The 22,890-nt window shown below is 49.3% G+C and overlaps 1 protein-coding gene across 2 annotated transcripts in view; it reads right to left on the bottom strand.

Moving 5' to 3' along the window:
• Positions 1–22,890, bottom strand: part of Ttc28 (tetratricopeptide repeat domain 28) — a 483,898-nt gene that overhangs the window by 18,577 nt on the left and 442,431 nt on the right. For both annotated transcript variants that reach the window (XM_085680896.2, XM_048450757.3), the window contains 2 exons: positions 9,235–9,375; positions 3,161–3,305 (listed from right to left, as the gene is read on the bottom strand). In XM_085680896.2, the coding sequence (XP_085537022.1) occupies positions 3,161–3,305; positions 9,235–9,375 (286 nt within the window). The remainder of the gene's footprint in view (positions 1–3,160; positions 3,306–9,234; positions 9,376–22,890) is intronic.

Genomic DNA, 22,890 nt, shown 5'->3' with positions numbered 1-22,890 from the left:
CCACTGCTCTGGGACCGGCAGCTGTCTCTGCCTGGGACTGGCTGCTCCCAGGGCCTGCTGCCTGCCGCCACATGGCCCACTACCACCATTTGGGACCTACAGCATTTCTGCTGCCCACTGCCACCGGGGATCTTGCAGCATTTTTAAAAAATCATAAGACATGCTCCACATGAAGAGGCCAGTCTTCAGGCTCCAAGTGTCCGTGATTCCTAGTCACCAGGCTCCAGGCTTGATCTGCGGTTTCTGTGCAAATATGGGGGATGGGCTGTTTCTGGAAGCTGGCAGTGTCATATCGCTCTCTGGTGGTCTCCAGAGAGGTGTGGCATGTTTATAGGAGGATATGGGGTTCTTTTGGGTCATCTGCTATAGGGCAGCTATGAAGGAGGGAGCTCCTGGAATTAATGAGTTCCTCCAGCTGACATGCCACTTTTGGCCTGGCTGCTAGGTTGTCTCGACTCAGAGCAGCGAGTACCTGGTGTGTCTAAATATGTGCTAAGTGCATAGCTGTAACTGGGCACAAATGTGGGTTCCAGCTACTCAGAAGTGCTTTCTTCCCTCCCTCCCTCCCTCCCTCCCTCTCTCCCTCCCTCCCTCCCTCCCTCCCTCCCTCCCTCTCTGTCTATCTCTCTTGGTTTTTCGAGACAGGGTTTCTCTGTAGCTTTGGAGCCTGTCCTGGAACTAGCTCTTGTAGACCAAACTGGCCTCAAACTCACAGAGATTCACCTACCTCTGCCTCCTGAGTGCTGGGATTAAAGGCGTGCACCACCACTGCCCAGCTCAGAAGTGCTTTTCTTAAAACACAGTGGACTCTTTTGTTTTTAAAATACACATTGATCAGAGTCTTGCCACGTTGCTCAGAGTGACTGAGAACTCCTGGCTCACACTGTCCTGCTGTGGTGTCCTGAGTGCTGGAACTGCAGGACAGGCCCTAGCCAGGGGCAGGTCTGATTAGCAAGGGTCACCCAGTTCTCATAGTTTATTTCAGGGCTTTACACAGCTTTCATCAGATGCCTTATTTGAAGCAGCCAAGCTCATCCATTGTGTTAGACTCCTGACCTACAGAGGAATCTTTTTAGAGTCAGTGATGCTCTGAATCATGACACATGGGCACAGACATTGGTCTCTCACCTGCAGTGGACCAGTCTGGGCAGGTATCAGGTGGTCAGCACTGGGAAGGTGCTAGATGCTGGCTGTTCTGCTTGTTTAGAGCTGAGACCACCCTTCTTGTACCTCTGCAGGGACATGAAGGTGGGCAGACTTAGCACACTCTCATTCAACAGTCCACAGAGGAAGATCTGTGGGAGAGGGACTGTCTGAAGCACTTCCTGGGCTCCAGGCACTTGGAGAGTCCCCTCTGGCAGCCATGATGCTGGAACTTCCCCACAGGTGGGAGCTGGGCGCCTCCTGCCCCCAATTTTCTTTGCTGATTCCATAGTACCCAGCTCTGTTTGGACTCACCAGCAAGTGGTGGTTTCTTAGGATGAGCAGTACCTCCACCAGGAGCTGCCTCAGCCATGGCCCAACTGTAGGCTCTGGCAGGTATGTGCACAGGAAACCTGGCTTGTGTGGCTATGGTGCTGGGAGATTGCTTCTAGCTCTTGGAAAATCCCCAGTTTGCCACATAAAAGCCACTACCTGGCTTCTCCCTGGGTCTTCTGTTTTCTGGGCTGTGCTGTATCACACCAAATGCAAATGTGCCTCTGACCGCAAACAGCTCTGTGAACTCTCCCTAGTGCCCATAAGCACTTTCCCTCACACCAGCTGCTGAGGGATGGGCCTGGCCTTGACTGGGAAATGGGAATTGAGTCACAAGGGAAAAGCAGGCAAGAGTCAAGTCCTGGGATGGCCATGTTGCTGTGTTGAGGACAGGACAGGGCTTTGGGATGGAGCCTGTCAGGTAGAGATCACATCACAGTCATCTTCCCCCACTCCCTAACAACAACTCAGCACTGATGGAGCAGAAATACAAGACAAACAGCTAGGAGCAAAGGATCGCGGAGGCTCAAGCAAGTGAAGAATGGAGAGTGGAGAAGCAGGATTATAAAGGACTTCTGGTGGCAGCAGAAGGCAGGAGAGAAACACAAGACTTCCCCATTCAGCAAAGCCAGAGCCTTATCAGGGCAATGTGGAGTGGGTAAAGATAAGAAGGGACAGAGAAGAGTGTGACAGAAAGGGGCCCAGCCTTTCCAGAAATAATCGTATCCAAAAAGCTGCAGTTGGGAAAGGCTGATGGGATCTTGAGGGAGGAGTCTGGACACAGCCATTTCCCTGGCCAGGTGACGGTTCCTGCCTGCTGCCCCAATGCTTTTGAGTACGTTCCCTTTGATCCCTGTGCTAACCAGACATGTCCTGCAGATGGTCCTCACTTCTTAAAGAGAAAAGATATCAAGTGTTGTGGCCAGGGTCACTTGTTAGGAAAGGGCAGAGACCACAGGGCACCAGCAAGCAGAACAGCCATCCCACAACTGGTAGGCTAGTTGAAACACTGCTGGACGGCCAGGGAGGGGCCCTGGGGATGAAGGATCATGCACAAGCTGTGGCCTCACGATACACAGTGCCTCTGCAGATACTGGTGCAAAGAGAGCTGCTGAGGGGTGCTCCTGCCTCTAGACAGACCCACTGGTTGTGGTGGCCCTGCCTGCAATAGGGCCCCTAAACTTTCAGATTCACCAAGGTCCCCGTTCTATCAAAAAGCATTGTCTGAATTAAGAAGGGTATGCCAAGCTCAGGGTGGCTTGTACACGCCAGTCAGAGAGCAAGGTGGTCTGTGTGGTGTCTTTAAAACTGGACACTGGTTCTGTTTGACACAGGGGAAGAGCAAGGGACTGGTTTAGGTCAGCAGGATGAACATCTAGGATTAAGTTTGGGTGGGAGACATTCACTTCCTAGTGCTGACATGCACACTGCTCTGAGTCTCATGGCCTCTAGACTAGACAAGGAACACATGAGGGCACTGAGGCTGAATGTATTCAGCCTGCACAGAGCAGAGCTAAGTGCAAACTCAGACCTGCCAACTCGATGCTCAGGACCTTGGCTATGAGCAGCCAGCCAAGAATGTGTGTCCATGTCCATTGAGTACTCTAGGGGCACATGCATGGGCATTGACCAGTAAATGATATTTTCTGATATCAAGGAGCCTCATGCCCCAGGAGGCACTTACCCCTTCCATGGGCGCGATGAGCAGATCATACAGGGCACGGAGTGGTGGCTTGGCCAATGAGTTCTGCCTCCTAGGGAGAGAGGAAGTCCCATCCTTGCTGGGCGACACAGTACCACTGAATAAGCTTGTCATGCTCTGGCAGCTCCTGGGAAGACAGGACGAAGGTAGGAATCAGGCTCACCTTCCATCATTCTGGTTGCCTGCTGGGCCTCACAGCATGCCTGCCAACTCCACCTCATGCTCGTCCCTTGCAGGTTATAGTCATACAACCCTGAGTTCTGTACACAACAGCATCCATCTCTGTGCTGCCAGCTACATAATCCCAGAGTGCTGGTCCCATATGGAGCAATCGTGCTGTCAAGCACAAGGACCAGGAGGGTCAGTGCAGCCAACAAGGAAAATAACATTTGCATCAGTGAACTTGCAACCCACGGCAAGGATCCACTGGCCCAACCCAGCCAGACCCTGCCTCTGTATCTCAGGGGCGCCCTGAGAGCCACTGATTGGAAAGTGCTGTAGAGGGGGCATCTTGTGCAGCTACTTGGGGTTCACTAACACAGAGGCACCTTCAACCCCCAGGGGCCCATGAGTCATACTCTCAAAGGATGGCAAGGACAGTTGCTGACTGGTTCATTCAGAAAATGTGTTTAAGCACTGGTTGCCTGCCAGGCACAGTCACAGTCTCTGGGGCCCCAAAGAGCACTAACCATGCAGGTAGATGGAGAGGAGGTCACAAAATCTGCCACTCGACTTGGCTCATGTGATTTCAACATGGCTAACTGGTGGCTAGCACTTTCCGTGGGGCTGCTGAGCTCTGTAGTGTATGGTTTCCACTGTATGCTGCAGGGCTTGCATGGACAGGGACTGTGCCAGATGCTAGACACAGCATCAGGCAGCAGCAAGTATTCTGCCTGCTAGTTGTGACAGCTACTCAGTTGCTGCCTGAGAGCAAGCCTGAAGGCTTTCCTCCAGGACCCATGTGTGCCTCCCTGGCTGTGGCTCCTCTGTACCCTCAGTCCTTTACTGTCCCACTTCACCTATTTCCAGGGACACGGCAGTACTGCTCCTGGAAGTGCAGAGGCCTGTCACTCAAGAAATGCAATTACAAGTGACAGGGTGTGCTGTGGCTTTGCTGTCAGAGTCAGTGTTGTGCAGATGACCCTGGAGTGACACTCCATATCCAGAGATACATGGAAGAGAAGAGCAGATCTCTCCCGAAGGTGAAGTGTGCACATTGTTCTCTGAAGAGATGCTCCAGCAGAGTGGCTGCATGACTACCTTCTGGCTGGACAAGGAAACCTGGGCCAGGGCTGGGGCAAGACATATACCTTTCCACTTTATACTGGCCCAGGAGCACGCGTGTCCCCAGGGTCCTGTCCCCTTCTCTCATCGTGGCAGGATCTATAGCATGGGCAGCTGCCCTGGGCCTGTGAAGAGGCTGTTTGCTCTTTGCAGGCAAGGCACAGAATTTCATTGGCAGGGAGGGGTCAAGCTTTGTATGCTGTGGCAGCAGACTCGCACTGTCACAAGGATCCAGAAGGTGGCGCTGAATCACTGCCTTGTCATCCATTCTGGCCAGCTCCACTTGGGTAAATGACAGCTCAGCTCTAGGCAGAGGGTTTTCTCAGGCTGTAGTCTTTATTAGCTAGCTTCTCAGATGATGTCTATTAATCTACTTCTAGAGGATTGCACAGCACAGCAGTCTGCCTTGTGCAGGGAGGAGACAGAGCAAGCTCAACCCAGGCTGTATTGTTCCTATGCACTGCTATAGAACAATGGGAAAGTGGTGGTGGGGGGGAGCACAGGCTGCTGGGTGTGACTCTATCTGTGGGGAGGGAGCAGAGCGGTCAATAATTGCCTGGGCCAGAATTGTTCTGTTAGCTCTAGGCCTTCCTCCTGGCTGGGCTCACAGAAGGGGGTCCCCCTCAGCATGAGCTGTTTCCTCAGGCTTTCCCACCTTGGTTGGAGCTCTTTCAGATAGCTGGATGACTTGCCTTGTAAGCGGCTCCGCCTCCACCCCTCCCCTCTCCAGACTTTCTATCTAACATACCTCTACAGTAGCCCGCTCCCACCTGGCATACACCGTAGCCCGCTCCCACCTGACATACACCGCTGCCCCACAGACCCTACCACCTTCCGCAGAAACGCAGAATGGCAATGGACCTGGCCTCTGCTCCTCCATCTGTTCTCTGTAGTATGCCTGAAACTTGGTTGATTCTTCCTGCTGACACCATTTAAGGGACAGGACAGGGGCCCATCAAGCTTGCTGGTGCTTGGGTATGGAGAGATGAGACTACAGGCCTGTGTGGCAGCCATCGTACCTACCCATCATGACAGCAACATGGTCGGCCCTTGCCAGGGCCTCTGCATCCCCACACAATCCCAAGACGACCTCTCAGAGACGTGCTGGGAGGAGCTGTCCATGGGCAGAGGTACTCCATGGGCCCAGAAGGCTCCTGTTTAGTCTCTGGAGGAGCCCAAGCAAAAGCAGGTGAATGCATGCCCAGGGCGATACCCTGAGGAAGGTGAGTGGGGTCTGGGAGACTTTGTATCTGACAGGCCAGATTTTGTGCTGGCTCTTCAGGGTCTAGCTGTGAGGCTCTGGGTTGTCTTTCTTGCAAGCCTGCTAGTTTGAGAATAAGCCAGAAGGGCATTCCCCCAGGGTCAGTTGGAGAGGGTAGGACTGGCCTCCCATGTTTTCTTTGAACAGTGCCCTTCACTTCTTTGGGAAGAGCCAACAGAGATCAGGGAAGCACTCCATGGTGCTCATGGATGTCTTCTCTTTGCTGGGGTGGTGGTGGGTGACTGAATGTTTGCTTTAATCCTGACCAAAGATCTTTCTTGCTTGCTCATCTCTTCCCATCAGTGAGTCAGACCTGTTCAACAGTAACAAGGTAACCAGTACCTTGGGACAAAGAAAGAGATCCTAGACGACACCCAGCTTTAGTGAGTGTGTAGCCTGGGGGGATGAGAGACAAGGAGCAGACAGTGACTACAACAGAAAGCATCTGGGGATTTGAGAGGAGGAGAGCACTCAGGTAGGGCAGCCTAGGGGCAATGGCTCTGTGTGTATGTGTGTGTGTGTGTGTGTGTGTGTGTGTGTGTGTGATGACCTTCATTACAGGAGAGCCTCATTTGGCCATGTCCCAGTGCCAGGCAAAGGCTTCTAGGGAAGGCAGTTAAGACAGGCCCAGGAATCTTGTGGGTCATGCAGAGGGGACGGACTATGGAGAGAGGGGAGAGTAGGAAAGACGGTGACACACTGACCATCTGACTCCTGCAGGAGAGTAAAGGTTAGGTGACCACCCGCTCGCCTCAGGGTGGGGTGAGAGCCGAACCCCCTCTTGCCACCAATCTGTTGGGAGACCCAGCCATCTAGCAAGGCCCTTTTCCAGGATTACATCATACCACTGTTTCCTACGAACCGCCAGTGCTGAAGCATTCAGAGCGGGGACAGTGGGGTGTGTCACAGCCTGCAGCTGGTTCTCAACCTTCCTAATGCGGCAAACCTTTAACATAAGTTTCTCATGTTGTGGTGACCTCAACCTTAAAATTATTTATTTCATTGCTGCTTTGTAACTAATTTTGCTACTGTTCCGAAGTGTGACGTAAGCGTCCATCACTTGCGCTCCACAGAGCTCAGGAAGCACTGCACTAACACACTCCCCCCCCCCCCCCCTCCGCCCGGGACTGGGCTGACTAAGCATGGCAAGTAAGAGCTAGACTTGGAAGCTCTCCGGCTCTCACTTTCCTCCACTGCAGTCTGGTATTGTCAGGTTCAGGCCTGGGAGATCGAAATGAGGCCAGAGCATCAGACAGGAAGCATGAGGGCCTGCCAGGCTGAGCCTACTCCTCAGCCTGCTTTCATCTCCTAATCTGGGGATTAGCATGTTTTGGACAAAAACATGAATTAAAAAGTAGTGAAGAAAACACTGCCTGTGAGAGAGATTTTGCATTTAATACAACCAGCACAGCTGGAATTTAGGTGGCCTGTGGTCTCCTGTTCTTCTGAATAAGCATGTCACTGCCTGATGGGTCTTTTTGCAAGTGGCTTCTGACAGCTGTTTCTTAATTTCCCACCTGCATCTAATCACTCCTCCACTGCCTGGAGGGAAGCCAGGAACCTAGAGAAAGTCAATCTCTTCCACCTTGCCCAGGTTCATGTGGAATCAGGAGTGGGTAGGTGGGTGCCATCCCAGCACTATCAGGACTGGTGGGGGTACTGAGTGGTCACTACTATCTATGCCTATCTACGGGTCAGGTTCCTAGATCCAGCAGCTGCTGAGAACAGCCACAGGGAAGGGGCATGGGTTGGTCTCAGTCAGAAGATGGAATGGAAAGTTGGCAAACTTTTGGGCTCCCCTTGAAGTGGGATGTCTGATTCTGATTGGACCTTGTCAAGGGACCTAGTGCAGAGAGACAGACAACCAAGGAGCCAGTGCCTACTGCCTCCCACTGGGTCACCAGGGACACACCTGCCTTTGGGGAGCACCATGCTGTCTGAATGCATCAGCAAGCACCACATAATATCGAGGCTCTGTCTCTGAGCCACTCCGGACATAAACCCTCTTTCCAAAATTGATGGTTGTGGACACATCCCAGCCCCTAGGTGCAGCAGCTCCTGAATATAGGCGTGCTGGGGGACAATGGTCTCCCTCGGTGGCTCTCACATGAGGATGCATAGTGATGGGAGAAAAAGGAACAGAGCTGCACGCTACTATGGCTAGCACCTGACACGGGTACACTGCACCAAGTACAGGTCATTTCCAATCCTTTCAAAGTCATCTCCACATTTTTTAGAAGCCACTCAGCTTCACTCTTGTGCGGCAAGAAAGCCACTATCTCTGCAATGCTGTCCATGTGTCTGAAAGCCAGCTATGTCAGTATTTGCAGACTAGGTCCTTAATTGCTACACTGAAGGGAGCTAGAGTCTATCCCTATGTTAGGACTGGGGAAGCTGACTTCTCAGTGTAACATTACTTTACCCCAGTGAGGCCTGAGTCAAGTTGTGGGATCTTTATACTAGATCACAAGCCTAGAGTAATCCCACACCTCTGTGCATGACAGAGGGCTAGGAGGGCCTTGCATCAAGGGCAGGAAAAGGCAGCACCAGCTTCACCCTCCAGACTTTGGCTTTTTTCCCAAGGTTTCTGGGCCCTGTGAAGGCAAACATACCTTTGTCTCCATGATAACACAATGACAGGAAACCAGGCTGCAGCAAACAAGGTAACAGTGGCCTCACAGTAGGGCTGCCAAGCAGGGCCACCCACCCAGTCCAGTGCCCCTGTAGTCCTGAGGCAGCCTGAAGTCCTTGAAGACAGGAACTATAAATTATGATACCACCTCAATCACTTCCACTTCTACCACCAACTATCAACACTACCACCAACACCACTATCAGTATATCCATCGCCAGTACAATTACCACTATCACCACCACCACCATGACCACTAGCACCCCCACCACCAGATCAACACTCCTGTTACTAACACTAGCAACACCATCACTCATACCATTACCACCATCAGAACCACTACCACTACCACAAACACTGCTACCACCACAAGCACTAAAAACACTACCACAATTACCACCAAAACTATCAACACCAACACAAGCACTACCACCATCACAGCCATTACAGCAACCACCACCACTACCACCAGTACCGCCACCACAAACACCACTATAAAATATGGCTAACCTAAGCACACAGGTGTGGCAGTTTCACCATGACTCACCCATTTGTGAAGTGACGGGGAACTGGGGCCAGGAAGGCTTGATGTGGACAAGCTCATTCTGGGCTATTGCTCACTCCTACTCCACTGGCTTCTTGGCTGGTGAGAAGCTGGCAGAGAGGCGAGAGCCGCTCAGCTTCTTCCTGAGGCTCTAGAGTTAGCTCAGAGCTGGCATGGCAGCAGAACATCCCTGGGCTCCATCATATCAAAAAAGGATGGTGGAAAGCCTGCCCCCACCTCTGTTTGAATTATTAGTGCCAAGACGAAGAACCAGGTTTGCCTCTACAGCTATCTGACATCACCAGAGCTCCATGCCCTGCGACATGTTGCCATACCTGTGCAGGAGGTTATTGTGTCGTACCATCCTCAGGAAGCCTGTGGGGTCGGTCACCGAGTTAAGCTGCTTATTCATCTCCTCCAACTGCTGCTCCATGATGTCTCCAGCTTCGCTTTCTGTCTCACTGCTGGCACAGGCCCTGTGGAAAAACATCAGAGAGCCATCAGGAAAAGGACACACACCAAGGGCTCCCTACTGCCTTCCACATTGTGACTCACTTGTGCCTGTTGCCTCACTCAGCTGTGAACTGTACAGGTGGAGCGATGTGTGAACAGCATGTGCCCCGGCATTTGGCATACGCCTGGAGGAGCAGGCACTCTTGCTGTGGCAGTGGGACAACCCCAGCACAGGCTGTATTCTAGTCCATTCTAGAAACATTTGCTAATCACCTACACTACACCAGGCATTATGCTAGGCCCACAGCCTCCTCATTTCCAGATGAGGAGACAGACTCATGAGTGGTTTTGATGGATGGTACAGGCTCCTTGAGTCCCTCCCCTCCCCAAGGTAGGGAATGAGGATGTGACAAGTTTTGAATTCATATGCCTCCCCCATGGCAGATTTTAATGGACACCTCATGACACATTCTAAATAAACAGAAATATCCATCAGAACCCTGGTTTATGAATGAAATGACTAGAGGCTTGTTTAGTGTGCACGCCGCATACTCTACAGAGAGATAAAGATGGCCACAAAGGTGCCCACGTATCACCATACCCCCTCCTCCTCCTCCACCTGTGGTCTCTTGGACAAAGATTCACCTCCACAACAGGCTCAAGTCACATTCACATCTGGAAATATCCAGAGTGAGACCTCGGGGCTCATGCGGTGAGGGTTCAGTCTCCAGAGTGACCGCTCACTGCTTCCTAGCCAATCCCTATGCTGTGATCTCTGTATGACTTTACACACCTTTTAAAGCCCAAACTATCCACATTCAAGTGACAGAGTAGTCTTCTATTTCTTACCCCAGCAAACTGAAAAAGCAGAATAAATCCTGCTATTATCTAGGACTGACTGAGGTTAAGAACAGTAAGTTATACTTAGTATACTCATTCATTGGCCATAGGCAACTGGGTCAGTCATGAACCAGATGTGCTGGGGCATGCCTATAATCTCAGTGCTTGAGATGTCAAAGCAGGAAAATCATGTGTTCTAGGCCTACTTCCACCTGCTAAGATCCTAATCTGGCAGGTGGATCTTTGAGTTTGAGGCCAGCCTGTTTTACAGAGCAGGTTCCAGGATAGACAGGGCTATATAGAGAAACCATGTCTCAAAAAACAAACAAAAAAAATCCTATATTAACAGAATTCTTTTTCCTGTTCTGCAACTGTTGTATATCAGATCCTTAACTGGGGCTGGTCTGAATGAATACAACCTCTGCCTGGAGAAGCTCAGAGAAGGGGCTGGACGGTCATGATCATCTGTACATGGATTGTAAATTATAACAGTAAACACTGTAGGAACAGCTAGGGTGGGAGTGAGAAGGGAGTGTGCCAGCAAGCATGCAGTAGTCTTCCACAGGCGCTCTGCAGAAGGCCTTTGGCACTGACTAGGCCTGGCTTTGGTCACTCTTCTGATGACCATAATGGGAGCAGCAGGACCATCAAGAAGAGCTGGTGTTGCAGGCACAACTAGTTACAGCTTATTAGGGAAGATATTAAGGCCTCGGGATGGGTGAAGCCAGGAGCTGGCAGGAGCAGTGGAAAGGGGACACCCTGGTCAACTATGTCCTGGGCACCGTGGCCAGCCTCTCTCCCCTGTACCCTGTAGTGATTACTCTCTGGTCTGTCTAACAAGCTCTGGCCCTACTCATTAATTCCCTTGAGCACCATACTTTTTTTTTTCCTTTGTGAGTCTCATTACCTAAGGATTCTAGCTTAAATTTCTTGCCCTGGTGTTCTCTACTCCTGGGCTCCCAAGGGATGGTGAGGGCCCTGTTCTTGCTGCCTATCGTGGGGCTAGCAGAAGTTTAGCTTACCTAGCTATGAAGGATAGAGGGCAAAGGTCATAGCATAAACTGGTACCCTGGTAAGAACTAGAAGGGAGGGAGAGAGAGCAATCCAGAGTCAATAGCAGCCTCTTCAAGGTGCCCACATAGCCAGTCTGTACCTGCTCCAGCTGTGCCATAGCCTGATACTCTGGCAAAGATAAACCATCCTGGCCAGAGCTGGACTCCAACATGCTTATCGTGGCAACCCCCGAAGAGACAGCCATGAATCAGTGCTGTGGAGCTGCTAGGGCTCATCCTGCTCTAGGGACAGATGGGTTGGCAAAAGGCTCCAGAAAGGATTTCCACTTGCAAACATGGCCTCCTGGTCCCTGGAAGCACATGTCCATCAACTGGCAGGGGTTCTGCACAGGCATGCCATTGTTTATGTCAGAGCATCCCTTTCTAACTCATTTTAATTCCTGCCTCAAAGCTTCTCTTGTGCCAGTGAGCACACACTTGCTGCAAACTGACTTACAGTTCTAAGCTGGAAAGGACAGCAAGAAGCCAGCATTCAGTCCCTGTATGCAGGAGGAGCGGCAGCCTCCTACATGTTGAGCCCCATGATCATAGGATAGTTCTTTCAAGGAAAAGCTCTTCTCACTGAATGGCCACTGCACATGTTCAGTGCCTCTGACACCACTGCCTGCCCTCAGGGCCAAGTACCTTGCACTTTTCCTGGGATTCTCACAGTCCTGTCAACAGCTGAGAAACCATGTCCCCGGAAGCTACTCAGAAGAGTGCAAGAAACGGAAGAAGTTGAGCATCTGGAGAGCTCTCCTGGGCAACAGGCCAGCCCCTCTGCTCTTTATAGTTAATCTTAGCAGACAGTTAATATGGGGAGAGTCTGGCCTTCCTTATGAGAGTGGGCTGTCTCAGCGAACACCATGCTGGAGAAAACAAGCAGGGCACAGTTGACACCTGATCATAAAGATGTTCCTTTTAATATCTGAGTTCAGGGAAATCTGAATGTGGCTTCCTGAGGCTGACTCTAGACTGTGTAAACACAGAGCCACAGAAGGTGACCATCTTTCTGCTCTGAAGCTGTGAACTATAACTGCCAAAGGAAGCAGCTGAGCAGTGATGGATGACCCTGCCCACGTAACCCCTGCTTTCCTCTTACATTGCAAAGCTGAGCTGCAGTTCACTGAGTCCTGTCCCTTAACGTTGCTAGAAAATACCTTTTCTATTTAAGCTTTGGAAAAAACTGGTGTGGGGTAAGGAAGTGTCTCCAGAAACTTGTGTGGCTTTGCTGCACAAACCTGGCAATACCAGAAACAGTAGTTATGATATTGTAGAGACCAGAAAACTCAAGAGAGAAAGTATATGCATGTACACAGAAGAAGATGTAGGGACTCCTCAGATACAGGCTGCTCTCCTCAGCAAATATCACATCCCAGACCTTACAGTCATACATGACTCTGATGTCGAATCTGCTGGTCCAAACCCTCTTTGTTCACAGTCTGGCCCTCAGAAATCCAGCTGCTAGAGCATACCCTCTCCCCAGATCTCCTGGAAGAAAAGGCTTCTGTTTCATGCACTCCTGAAGTGGTTGTTCTCTGAACTCTCTCAAGGCTGAAACCCAGTTCCCTGCATGTCACCTCTAGAATCTGGTTGTGTGAAGGGAAATGACTGCATCTCTCTCCTTCCCTCCACACACCTCTCCCCATGCCCTCTCATGCACATGCACACACATGCACGCACGCACACACACACACGATCAATACATTCTGACTTGTGTTTAAACTGATAAAAGAATAAAAATTATCTTTCAAAATGTTTTTTAAAGCTTTTTACTAATCACATGACTTTTTAAAAATTGTTTTTATTGAGCTATATATTTTCTCTGTTAAAGAAGTCCCTTGAACCCTGGAGCTCTGTGAGCCTCTCTCAGCCGGGAATGGCCTAGCTTGTACTGAGGAGAAGCTCACGGTGTTGTCCAGCTTCTTGGCTTTTGGGAAAACAACAGTCATGACCAGCTGGCAGGAATACAGAAAGCTGTAATTGGGATGAAGCCTCATTTCTTGGTGTCTTATTTTTTTTTAAGTCTTTGCTGGGAGCGAGTTGGCAATAGCATTCTCCCTGACACACAACTTCTGCATCATCTGAATTGATGTTTGATGTGGATAGAGCCCAATGCAGTCCCTGTGAATGCTGCTGGAATGGAAAGACCTGAAGTCTGGGAGGATGGAACCCACCCTTCCAGATGCTTCCCTGGGACATAAGGCCAGCAGGCAAACCAGGTTAATCACAGGGGGTAGTCAGTGTGGGCACAACACTCGTGTGGGCACAGCATCTGGAAGGTGGGAAGTACCCTGAAGGGACGTTTTTCTTTCCCACTCTGCTGTCCCGGTGAGGACCATAAAGGAATCAGATGCATGTGCACGTCTGTGCACATCTGCTGCTCCACTCAGAGACTGTTGTGACACGCAGGCATGTACGTGAGAGTCTGCAACAGAAGGCATACTATGAACATAACAGTTGTCCCTGTGTTGTCACTGTGAGTCTCTCCTGGAGTTTTTAATCTCTCCCAGTTGTACATGCATCCCTTGGTGAAAATGCTGAGAGTCAGATAAACAGTAAAGTCATCTAGTCTCCTGCACTTACTGTCTTCTGGTTCCTGTGGAGATCACCTAAGACTGACTGCAGAGGCGGGTAAGGGAAGACACCAAAGACCCTCTCCCACTTCTACAGCATAAACAAGCACTGATTTTCTGGGTGAGTCACAGCCCACACAAGAGGGATATGTGTGTGCCATGCATGCACATGTGCACGAACCATTTACAAAGAATATGGAATGCCAACATTCCCTTCAGGTGAATACAGGAAAAGGCTTTGAGTACTGTCCTGGACTTCTGGTCCCTGTTAGGTGAGTCAGGCCCCAGAGCAGAGGGAGTAAAGACACGGAGGAGACTACTTTGATGAGTGCTACCACAGCCCACTACTGCCCCACCCTCTGGGAGGTGGGGGGAGCACCTTAGAGCTTGACCCTACAAGGGTCTCCCAGTCCACTCACCTCTGCTCACTAGAGGCCAGGCCAGTGAGGGACCCCACCCAGCTGTGAGATGGCATGTGCAGTGTAGGTGTGTGTTGTGCTCAGAACCAAATCAGCAGTGAAGTCACGTGATGCAATACAGGTGAGTGAGCTCTGGCAGAGCTCAGATTCTCAAGGTTTTTGATTTTGAATTAATTTCGGTTGCTGCTCACTGAGAAACCCTTTTCTGTTGCCAGTCTCTCCCCCATCCCCCCACTGAGCTGTCACTTCAGTCACGTGACCCCCACTTTACTATAGTGCCAGCCTAGTTTCCAGATACCACTACCACTGTTGACTGGGAGAAGCCTGTTCTGCCTAAGCCATCAACTCTCCATGTCATGGACACATCTAGATTTGCTCTAGAGCACGGCTCATCAGCTCTGGTCCTGCTCACAGAGCTCATGAGTGAGCCAGTGACTTAGACTTCTAAGGGTCTCTCCTAAATGTCACTACCTGTGCCTGGGACACACACACTGCCAGCATTGTGGGCTCAACACAACTATGAAAACTCAATCACACAGGGAGCCTTCACACCCTAGGCGAACCACTTTAGTCTACTGGTTTCACAACAATTCCAGGATCCCTTTCTTCCAGCTCCTCAGTGGAGCCTGCAAGACACTTGCTATGAGGTGGCTCCCAGGAAAATGACTTTCACTTGTTTTTACAGGGTTGGCTTGGGGTCTGGTTTCTGGAATGCTGTGCATGCCTCAAGTCCACGGCACTGGCTTCTCCTTTCTCTGCTTTGTTTGGAAATTGTAAGGGTTTGGGATGGCCCCACATCACATCGCAGTGGAAGGAAAGGTGGGTGTGCATATGTGTGCATCGGGACCATCAGGTACCCCTCCAGGTTAGCAGCTCTGGGCCTCATAGACCATAAGCTCCGATTCCCAGTTCAAAGGAATTGTGGGAGTTAGTAGCAGCTGAGCTCTACTGCTGGTCGTCAAGGCCCTCCTTGCCTGCTGTCATTAAGCCTGTGGCAAAAGCCAAGGGAATGTTTTACCCTCCTTACCATGGGTAGCCTGTTTATGGCAAAGCAGCCAAAGAATGGTAAGTTTCTAGACCCAGGCCTTCCTAAGGCACCCTCCACCCTCAGAGGCACAGATGCTGACCTGGGATCACTCAAGCTAGAAGCTCTAAGCTCACCAGACACCTGCCCCATCCCCTCAGCTCTCAGCAGGACCAGGTTCCTCACTATTCCCTGTGTATGGATTCATCTTCATTTGATTTTGTCCTTCTGCAAAGTACAGAAGAGTCACTGTAACTATAATGGTCTTCTGAGTAGCCATGAGGCCCAGCACCCTCATTCACTAAGTGTCAAGCAGGCCTTGGAAGGAGCAGATATGCACTGGTCCTTTGAGCTCCCACAAGGCCCAGCATCTTCACTCACGAAAACATCAAACAGGCTCTGAAGGAGCAGATACGCAGGATGCTTCTATGTGCTACTTAGAGTCTTTACACCTGGGTGGGGTGCGGAGTCTGATCCTGGCCTTCTATTCTATAACTGTCCCAAAGAAAGTCACAGTAAAAAGCTGAATGGCTCCTGATGAGTAAGAAGGATGCTTGGGTAAGCAGGGAGGCACAGCCAAGTGCATACTGTGAACTTACAAAGGGAGTCCCACAGCTCAGCACAGCAGCACACGGGGCAGGGCGCTTGGAGCTGCTCTAGGCAGCTCCCTGTATGTCCCGGTCAAATACTACTGTAACATACAAGGCAGCTGCAACCAAACTGAGCAGAATGTGGCAGCTTTGTTTAGAATTCTCTAAATCTAGGCAAACAGCTCACCTTTAAATTTCTGTACAAGGTGATGTGACCAGACCAAGTCTACTTGGTCTGAAATTGAGACTGCTAGGTATAGAAGATACAGTCTCTAAGGAAGCCATGTGACCTTCAGAGTCATTGGCCATTCCTAGATCTTCCTTGGAATTGTTAGTAGGATATCCACACTGGGAAAGAGGAGTCTGGGGACAATGTGGCCAGTACTCTTCCTGGGGAGGGATCTGGAAAAGCTGCCACACCCTTGCGCCCAGGATGGAGACTTCTCTCTCTGCTGAGCTTTGGTGCAGTTTCCTGTCTGCACTGCCTACTTCCTGAAGGCTGAAGCCTACATGGCAGTGCAGAGTTTGCTTGGGGCTGGCGGGGAGGGGTGCTCTCCTCTCTCCCTCTAATTGGTTTCTGAAAGGACCTGCTTCTCCAGATGCTGGAGAGGCAGTGCTGCACAAAAGCTTCTGGCTGGTGCCCTTCTTGTCTTTTTCTGCCACATTAGCCCAGTAGGGGGTTTAATAGTCCAAGATTTTGAGAAGCTGTTGTCAAGTCATGAAAGCCCCCAAATGTAGCTTAAATGGTTATTAGCTGGCAGGAAACATCCTCTGCATTCTAATACTGCCATTTAAATAACAATCATAAAGAAAATAATAACAATAAGTGTAAACGCCTTGCCTACACAGCTATGATTATACCTACCACCCACAGTCCACAGTGCCCTGTGGATTTAGGATTTACTTAAGGCCTGGGGCAAAGTAAGGGCATGGCTTTTGGTTTGGTCGACATGCCTGATTCTATTCCAGCCAGCAGATGTCGCCCAAATCATCTATCAGGTGCACTGGGAGCTTTCATGGATACTTCCTTTAAACAACACACACACACACACACACACACACACACACACACACACACACCCAACAACAACCCACTTACAGACAAAAGAGCCAAGGGGCTCCTTGCTCTATTAAGAGGCACAAAGCATACATATTTGCCGAATGGAAAGGTGCAGAATTAATTGGGAAAGAGATGGAGTTTGTATTCCTTAGCTCCCTTGGGGGTTTTATAATTAATAAATATTTGTGAAGCCTTTGATGAGTTGAGATACCATAGATGTGCTAAACAAAGCAAGCTTCGACGGACATTAAGACGCTCACAGGGCTCCTGCATCGAACTGGAAGAGAGAAATGAGTAGCGCTAGGGCTGACAGCCAGGCCACTGCTACTGTGGGCTGGGCCCCTCCCCTAAATTACTGCCTTCCTCACAGGGACCAGGAAGGCAAATCTTTCCATTATATCCCAGGGAGTGGAAGAGCCCTGGTTAAACTGGCATCATTTCCCACCCTTCTCAACGGCCACACTGTTTTCTGCCCTATTGTACAGCCAACAATTGTACAGTTGCACAGCAAATATATATTTATTTACCTTATGCCAGGGACTCCCTAAAGAAAGTGTTCTCACACAAACAAGACCACTGTCCTCAGGATAATTAGTGAAGTACAAATTGGGTGGGTAATACAAGAACACGATGACTTGGCTTTGAGTGTCTAAAATAACAGAGTAGTTTTTACCTTCTTATGTCTATTGGATACTTTGTTAATGTCCACAAATGCCGACACTAGTAAATGCTGCTTGCAGCCTGCAACAGCTGCCCTGTGGCTTTATTCATCTTTCTGGAGAGAAGCAGAATTGCAACATCTTCCCCAATACAACAGGTTTCTATGGTTACACAAGACATAAATATATTATATGTCCTGTGTCACGTGAAAGGCCTAGCCAGGCGCTGCGTTCAGAAGACCCCCAGGGGGACAGCACTCATGTGGATGGCTCTCTGCAGCCAGCTAAATATTTGTTTCTGGGTTTACAGCAGAAGAGACAAGGGACCTGCTTGAGAGGCTGTCTGCAGTGCTCACAGATGCATCAGAACGACAGCCATACTGCAAAGCCAGCTTCTGCTTTGTGGGGCTTGAAAAGTAGTCTCCGGTGAGTCCCAAGGGGCAGAGGCCATGCGTGCCATCTACTAGAAACACAGTGGCCTGGATTCTCTTGTTGGTTCTAGCTCCGTGAATTCCTGTGGATCCAAATTATTCTACCAGGGCTCCGCATTTTTTTTTTGTTGTTGTTGTTTTCATGCTTAAAGAAGCATAATTGGGTAGTGACTGTTACAAAACCAAATAAAAAAAGTAGTTTCCATTTGGGGTGGTTCAGGGTTGGGGACTTTGCATCCTTACTATTGCACTGAGAGAGACAAACCTCCACTGGGGGCCGAATGTTGGAAAATTAATCCAAAGAGCAAGGGCATGAACAGCTTGGATTTCTGCAGTTATTTTTGTTGTACGAATTGCAAAGCAATGCTAGATGAACAATAGAAGTGCCTGTTCACCCCTGGGCCATGAATTGCTGTCCCACCACTAATATTTCTGGACCCATGGGTCCAGGGCAATTGAAATCTTACCTCTCTTTGCCCTTTTCTTATGTTCTCCCCACCCCCAAGATGGGCTCTTTATAACTCAGGCTAGCATCAAACTCCTGATCCTCCCGTGTCAGCCTCTTGAAGCCCTGCTGCATCATCTCCCTTTTAATGATTAGAGAGAAGAAAGGATAGGTAAACAATGCCTGGGAAAGGAAGGAACAAAATGCTCTGGAAGGATGTGTTTGCTCTGCGCAGCTGCACACTGGGGTTCCTCAGAGCACAGGGTCTAGCCTGCTGCAGGACACACTTGCTTTCAGGTTTGAGGCGCTCAATAACAATCCCTCTCTTAAGTGTGAATGCACGCGGATGTGCAGTGGTCAGAGGCTGGCTGGAGCACATCTCTCATATGGGTGAACTAAGGATCTGAGCTGGTATAGATTGCTCACTGAGATGAGGCCTTCCAGTGAGCCTGCATTGACTTGAAGACATGCAAATATCAGGCTGAGGTTGTGCCAAAGGTTCCCCCGGGTCTGAGGCCATCTCAGCTGGCTGCTATGTATGCCACACACAAGATGCAAAGCCAGCGTTTCTGGGCTGCAGCGGAGAGCGCCAAGCGTGGCATTTGGATTTGATTTTAGCATTTGAGTCACAGCCCAGATGAAAGAACAGAGGGGTGAGGATCAGATCAAGGGGAAGGCGGGGTTTGACAAAGGACGGAATGGGAATCCTGCCATTTTGCCCCTTTCCACCCTGTGATAACCCTGATGTACAGCCGGCATCTTGGTGGACTCCCCGCCAGCACTGCCACCCCAGTCACTAGTTATGTCATTCTATACCACTGGATTGTTCTGCCCTCTCTTTAGACAACCCACATATCTCCCCACCAATAACAGCTCTTTAGGTACCTCCTCCATAGCAGAGGTTCCCTTGCTAATCCCAAGCAGTTTTGAAAATTCAGTCCTCCTACTGAATGGCCAACATTTCAGAGTTTAATCACATAAAATCTCATATCCCTTCTAGCTCTCAAATGGAATCCACAGTGTAAAAAAAAATAGCTGAAAGAGAGCCCACAATACAGAGAGTTTCCCTATCTTTGAATCCAGTGTGCTTCTGTGGCCTCATCTTGTGCATGTTTGTGGAGGTGAGCACACTACTGAGCAGAACCAAAGCAGGAGGTGCAGCAAGGATTCATTCAGCCAAGTGCTTCACAGGCTCACTGAATGAAAAGACAGGAAGAGCTGGTGATGCTCACCCACTGGCAGACACAAAACAGTTCCACAGCTCTGCTCCTGGGGACAACACCTAGAGAGACAGTGGGTGGCAGCAGGGGAAGGCTTCTCAGTAGACATAACTGAAACAAGAAGACTGTAAGGAAAGACACAGGCATAGACAAGGCCCCGTGCCGGAGGTCCCTGGAAGGACAACAGAAGAGACACATGCTGAGGAGAAGGCAGGACCTGCAGAATCCCAAGGATCAGGGGGAGTAGAGGGGGGAGGAAAGCCAACCTCTGATGAGCACACTGTAGGTAAGGACTGGCCTTATGATTCCTGACCACACTATGAGGTGAGGATGATTGTCCTCACTGGTGAAGGAGAACAGGGGATTGATGGACAACTTGCAACTTGTTCTATGCAACATGGGTAGAAACTAGCGGTTCTAAGACGTGACTTTAGGTTTCGTACTTTTTCCATAGCCCACCTTCCTCTCATTGTCATCAGTCTGTAGGAGTCCTGCAGGAGTCCCACAGAAGTCTGTCAGACTATTTACTTGGCATGTGTCTGTCTCACCAGGTCCTATTGGACATTACTTTTGCCTCCTGGTAGTTATTCCTAGTGTGCAGTTTAATGACATACAGTAAATTACAGTAAAGTGCTTTCAAATATTTCACAAGGCATATTATTACCTGGAAAACAATACTTTTAATATAAAATATTTATATACTTTTAATATAAAATATGTATAAAAACTACACAAAATGAACTTCACAAATCTTAATATAAACATTGACTTGGACAGGGATCTTGTGCTAAAAACCCTGTAAAGAAATGGAAAGTAAAATATATATATATATAAAGTTCCTTTATGACCTCCCACCCCAATTGTTTTCAGCCTCCACATTGGAGGCAGCCTTTACCCTACCTTTTCCCTAGAGATGACTGAAGCTGCTCAAGAAGTGATGGGATGTCCCTCTCTATGCTGTGAATATGTTTTATTGCCATTGGTTAATAAAGAAGCTGTTTTTGGTCAATGGCATGGCAGAATAAAGCCAGGCAGAAAATCCGAACAGAAATTTAGAGAGAGACTAGTTGGGAGTCAAGGAGATGCCATGTAGTTGCCAAAGGAGACAGACACCCTGGAGCCTTATGGGTAAACCACAAGCCACATGGTAAAATACAAAATAATCGAGATAGGTTAATTTAAGACATAAGAGTTAAGAAGCCTTATCTAATAGGCCAAACAGTGTTTTAATTAATATAGTTTCTGTGTGATTATTTAGGGTCTGGGTGCTGGGAACCAACAAGCAGTCGCCATCTACACAGAAGGTACATGATCAGAGTTGCATAGCGTCTGCCCTTCCTGTGACTTGTTTTCCCTCACCACAGGCTTTCTGGGCTTCCTGTGTGATGTTGGTATTTAGTTCATATTCTTTACTGCAGAGGGCCACAGCATGTAGAGCAGCCCCAGGCTACTGGCTCACAGCAGCACTGGGCATGAAACTGCTGTCCTTGTAGAAGTCTCCATCATCACATGCTTTCCTTTCTCCCAGGCACATGGATCACAGTGAAATGACGTGCCCACAGTGAGGGGCACGGTGGAATCCCATGCTCATGGTGGAAACCCATGCCCTTGGTGAGGGTCACGGTGGAATCTCATGCCCACGGTGAGTGTCATGGTGGAATCCCATGTCCACGGTGAGGGCCACGGTGGAAACCCATGCCCTTGGTAAGGATCACGGTAGAATCTCATGCCCACGGTGAGAGTCACAGTGGAATCCCATGCCCACAGTGAGGGTACTGGCTTCATTGCCCTGCCAGAGGCTTTCCAGGGCGGTTACAGGGCTACAGTCACCAACAGTACACAAACCATCTTCTCCCTCTATTTTCCCCAGCATACATATTCAGTTTTCCCCATTTTATCCCTCCTAGTAGTTCCTTATGGTTTAAGCCATACTTCCTAAATGACTAGTATATGAAATATTTTTGATGTATCTATTACCAAATTATTTTTTTAAACTCTGTTTACATTTCATCACATTTTAAAATTCAGCTATTTGTATTTTTTGAGTCATAAGGTTCTTTGGCTATTTTGAGTCCTTTGTCAGCCACATGAGATGTGCCTCCCCTGCTCCTTTCCTTCATGTGTTCTGATGAGTGGCAGTGTTCATGAGACGCCTAATACGGTTTGTTCACTTTGTGGCTGTTGTTTCTTGTTGCCCTAGCTCAGGAAGACACTCGGTGGCTCCTCTCACGCTGTGCAGCTATAGCTGTTGTTTCCCGTGTTTTCCCAGCTGCAGCTCAGAAAATCAGCACTATTTTTGGAGAGACCTTCTCTTCCCAATATATTGTGGGATCTCTCTGTCAGAGTCAAATAACAGTATAAGTGGGACCTGTTTCTGGGCTCCCATTCTGCTCCAGGGTCAGTCACTTGAGATGCATGTACCACACTGTTAGCCATTTGTTCCTCAGAGGCCAGAGATCACTGTGTAGCCCAGGTAGGCCTGGAACTCTTGGTTTTCCTGTCCTAATTTTCTCAAGTGTTGGATTTCAAGCAAGTAGCCATGGCTATCATGACTTTAATAAGGCCTGGAATCAGGTCTTATGTGTTTGCCAATGGGGTTTTTCTTTATCAAGACTACGTTAGATATTCTGGGTTAAGGGTCAGTACTATTGTTGCTGTTGTTATTATTGTTATAATTTTTTGTGTATGGGTGTTTTGCCCACATATATATCTGTATCACACACATTACTGTTGCATGTAGAGTTCAGAAGATGGCATCAGGTCCCCTGGAACTGGAGTTACAGACTGTTGTGATGTGTGGATGCTGAGAACTGAACCCTGGTCGTCTGGAAGGGAAGCCAGTGCTCTTAACCACGGAGCCATCTCTCCAGTCCCAGTTCTCTTATTTTGAAAGACAGACAGTACTTCATGATTGTAGGCCATAGGGCATCTGTCACAGCCATTCATGCTGCTATGCAGAAGGCAGATAGAAATCTTATGCCACCAGTGGAAAGGGCCCCTGCTCTGCTCTTATAAAAATTGTTGTTTAACTTTTTTTTTCCTATGCTGGAGACTGAACCCAGGGCTTTTTATACAGCAGCTAAGCACTCTAGTGGTGGTGAGCTATGATCCCAGCCCTGCGGGCTTTTTTCTGAAATACTCTATAGAATTCATTAAGAAAATCACCTAGGCCTTAAATGAACTTACTGTTGGGGTTACAGCTTGTGATAGGGACTTTAATTT

This window comes from Myodes glareolus, chromosome 2, assembly GCF_982192425.1.
Source record: "Myodes glareolus chromosome 2, mMyoGla1.1, whole genome shotgun sequence".
Lineage (NCBI taxonomy): Eukaryota > Metazoa > Chordata > Mammalia > Rodentia > Cricetidae > Myodes > Myodes glareolus.
Note: the sequence above shows the minus strand (reverse complement) of the source record. Positions and strands in the feature narration are given on the sequence as shown.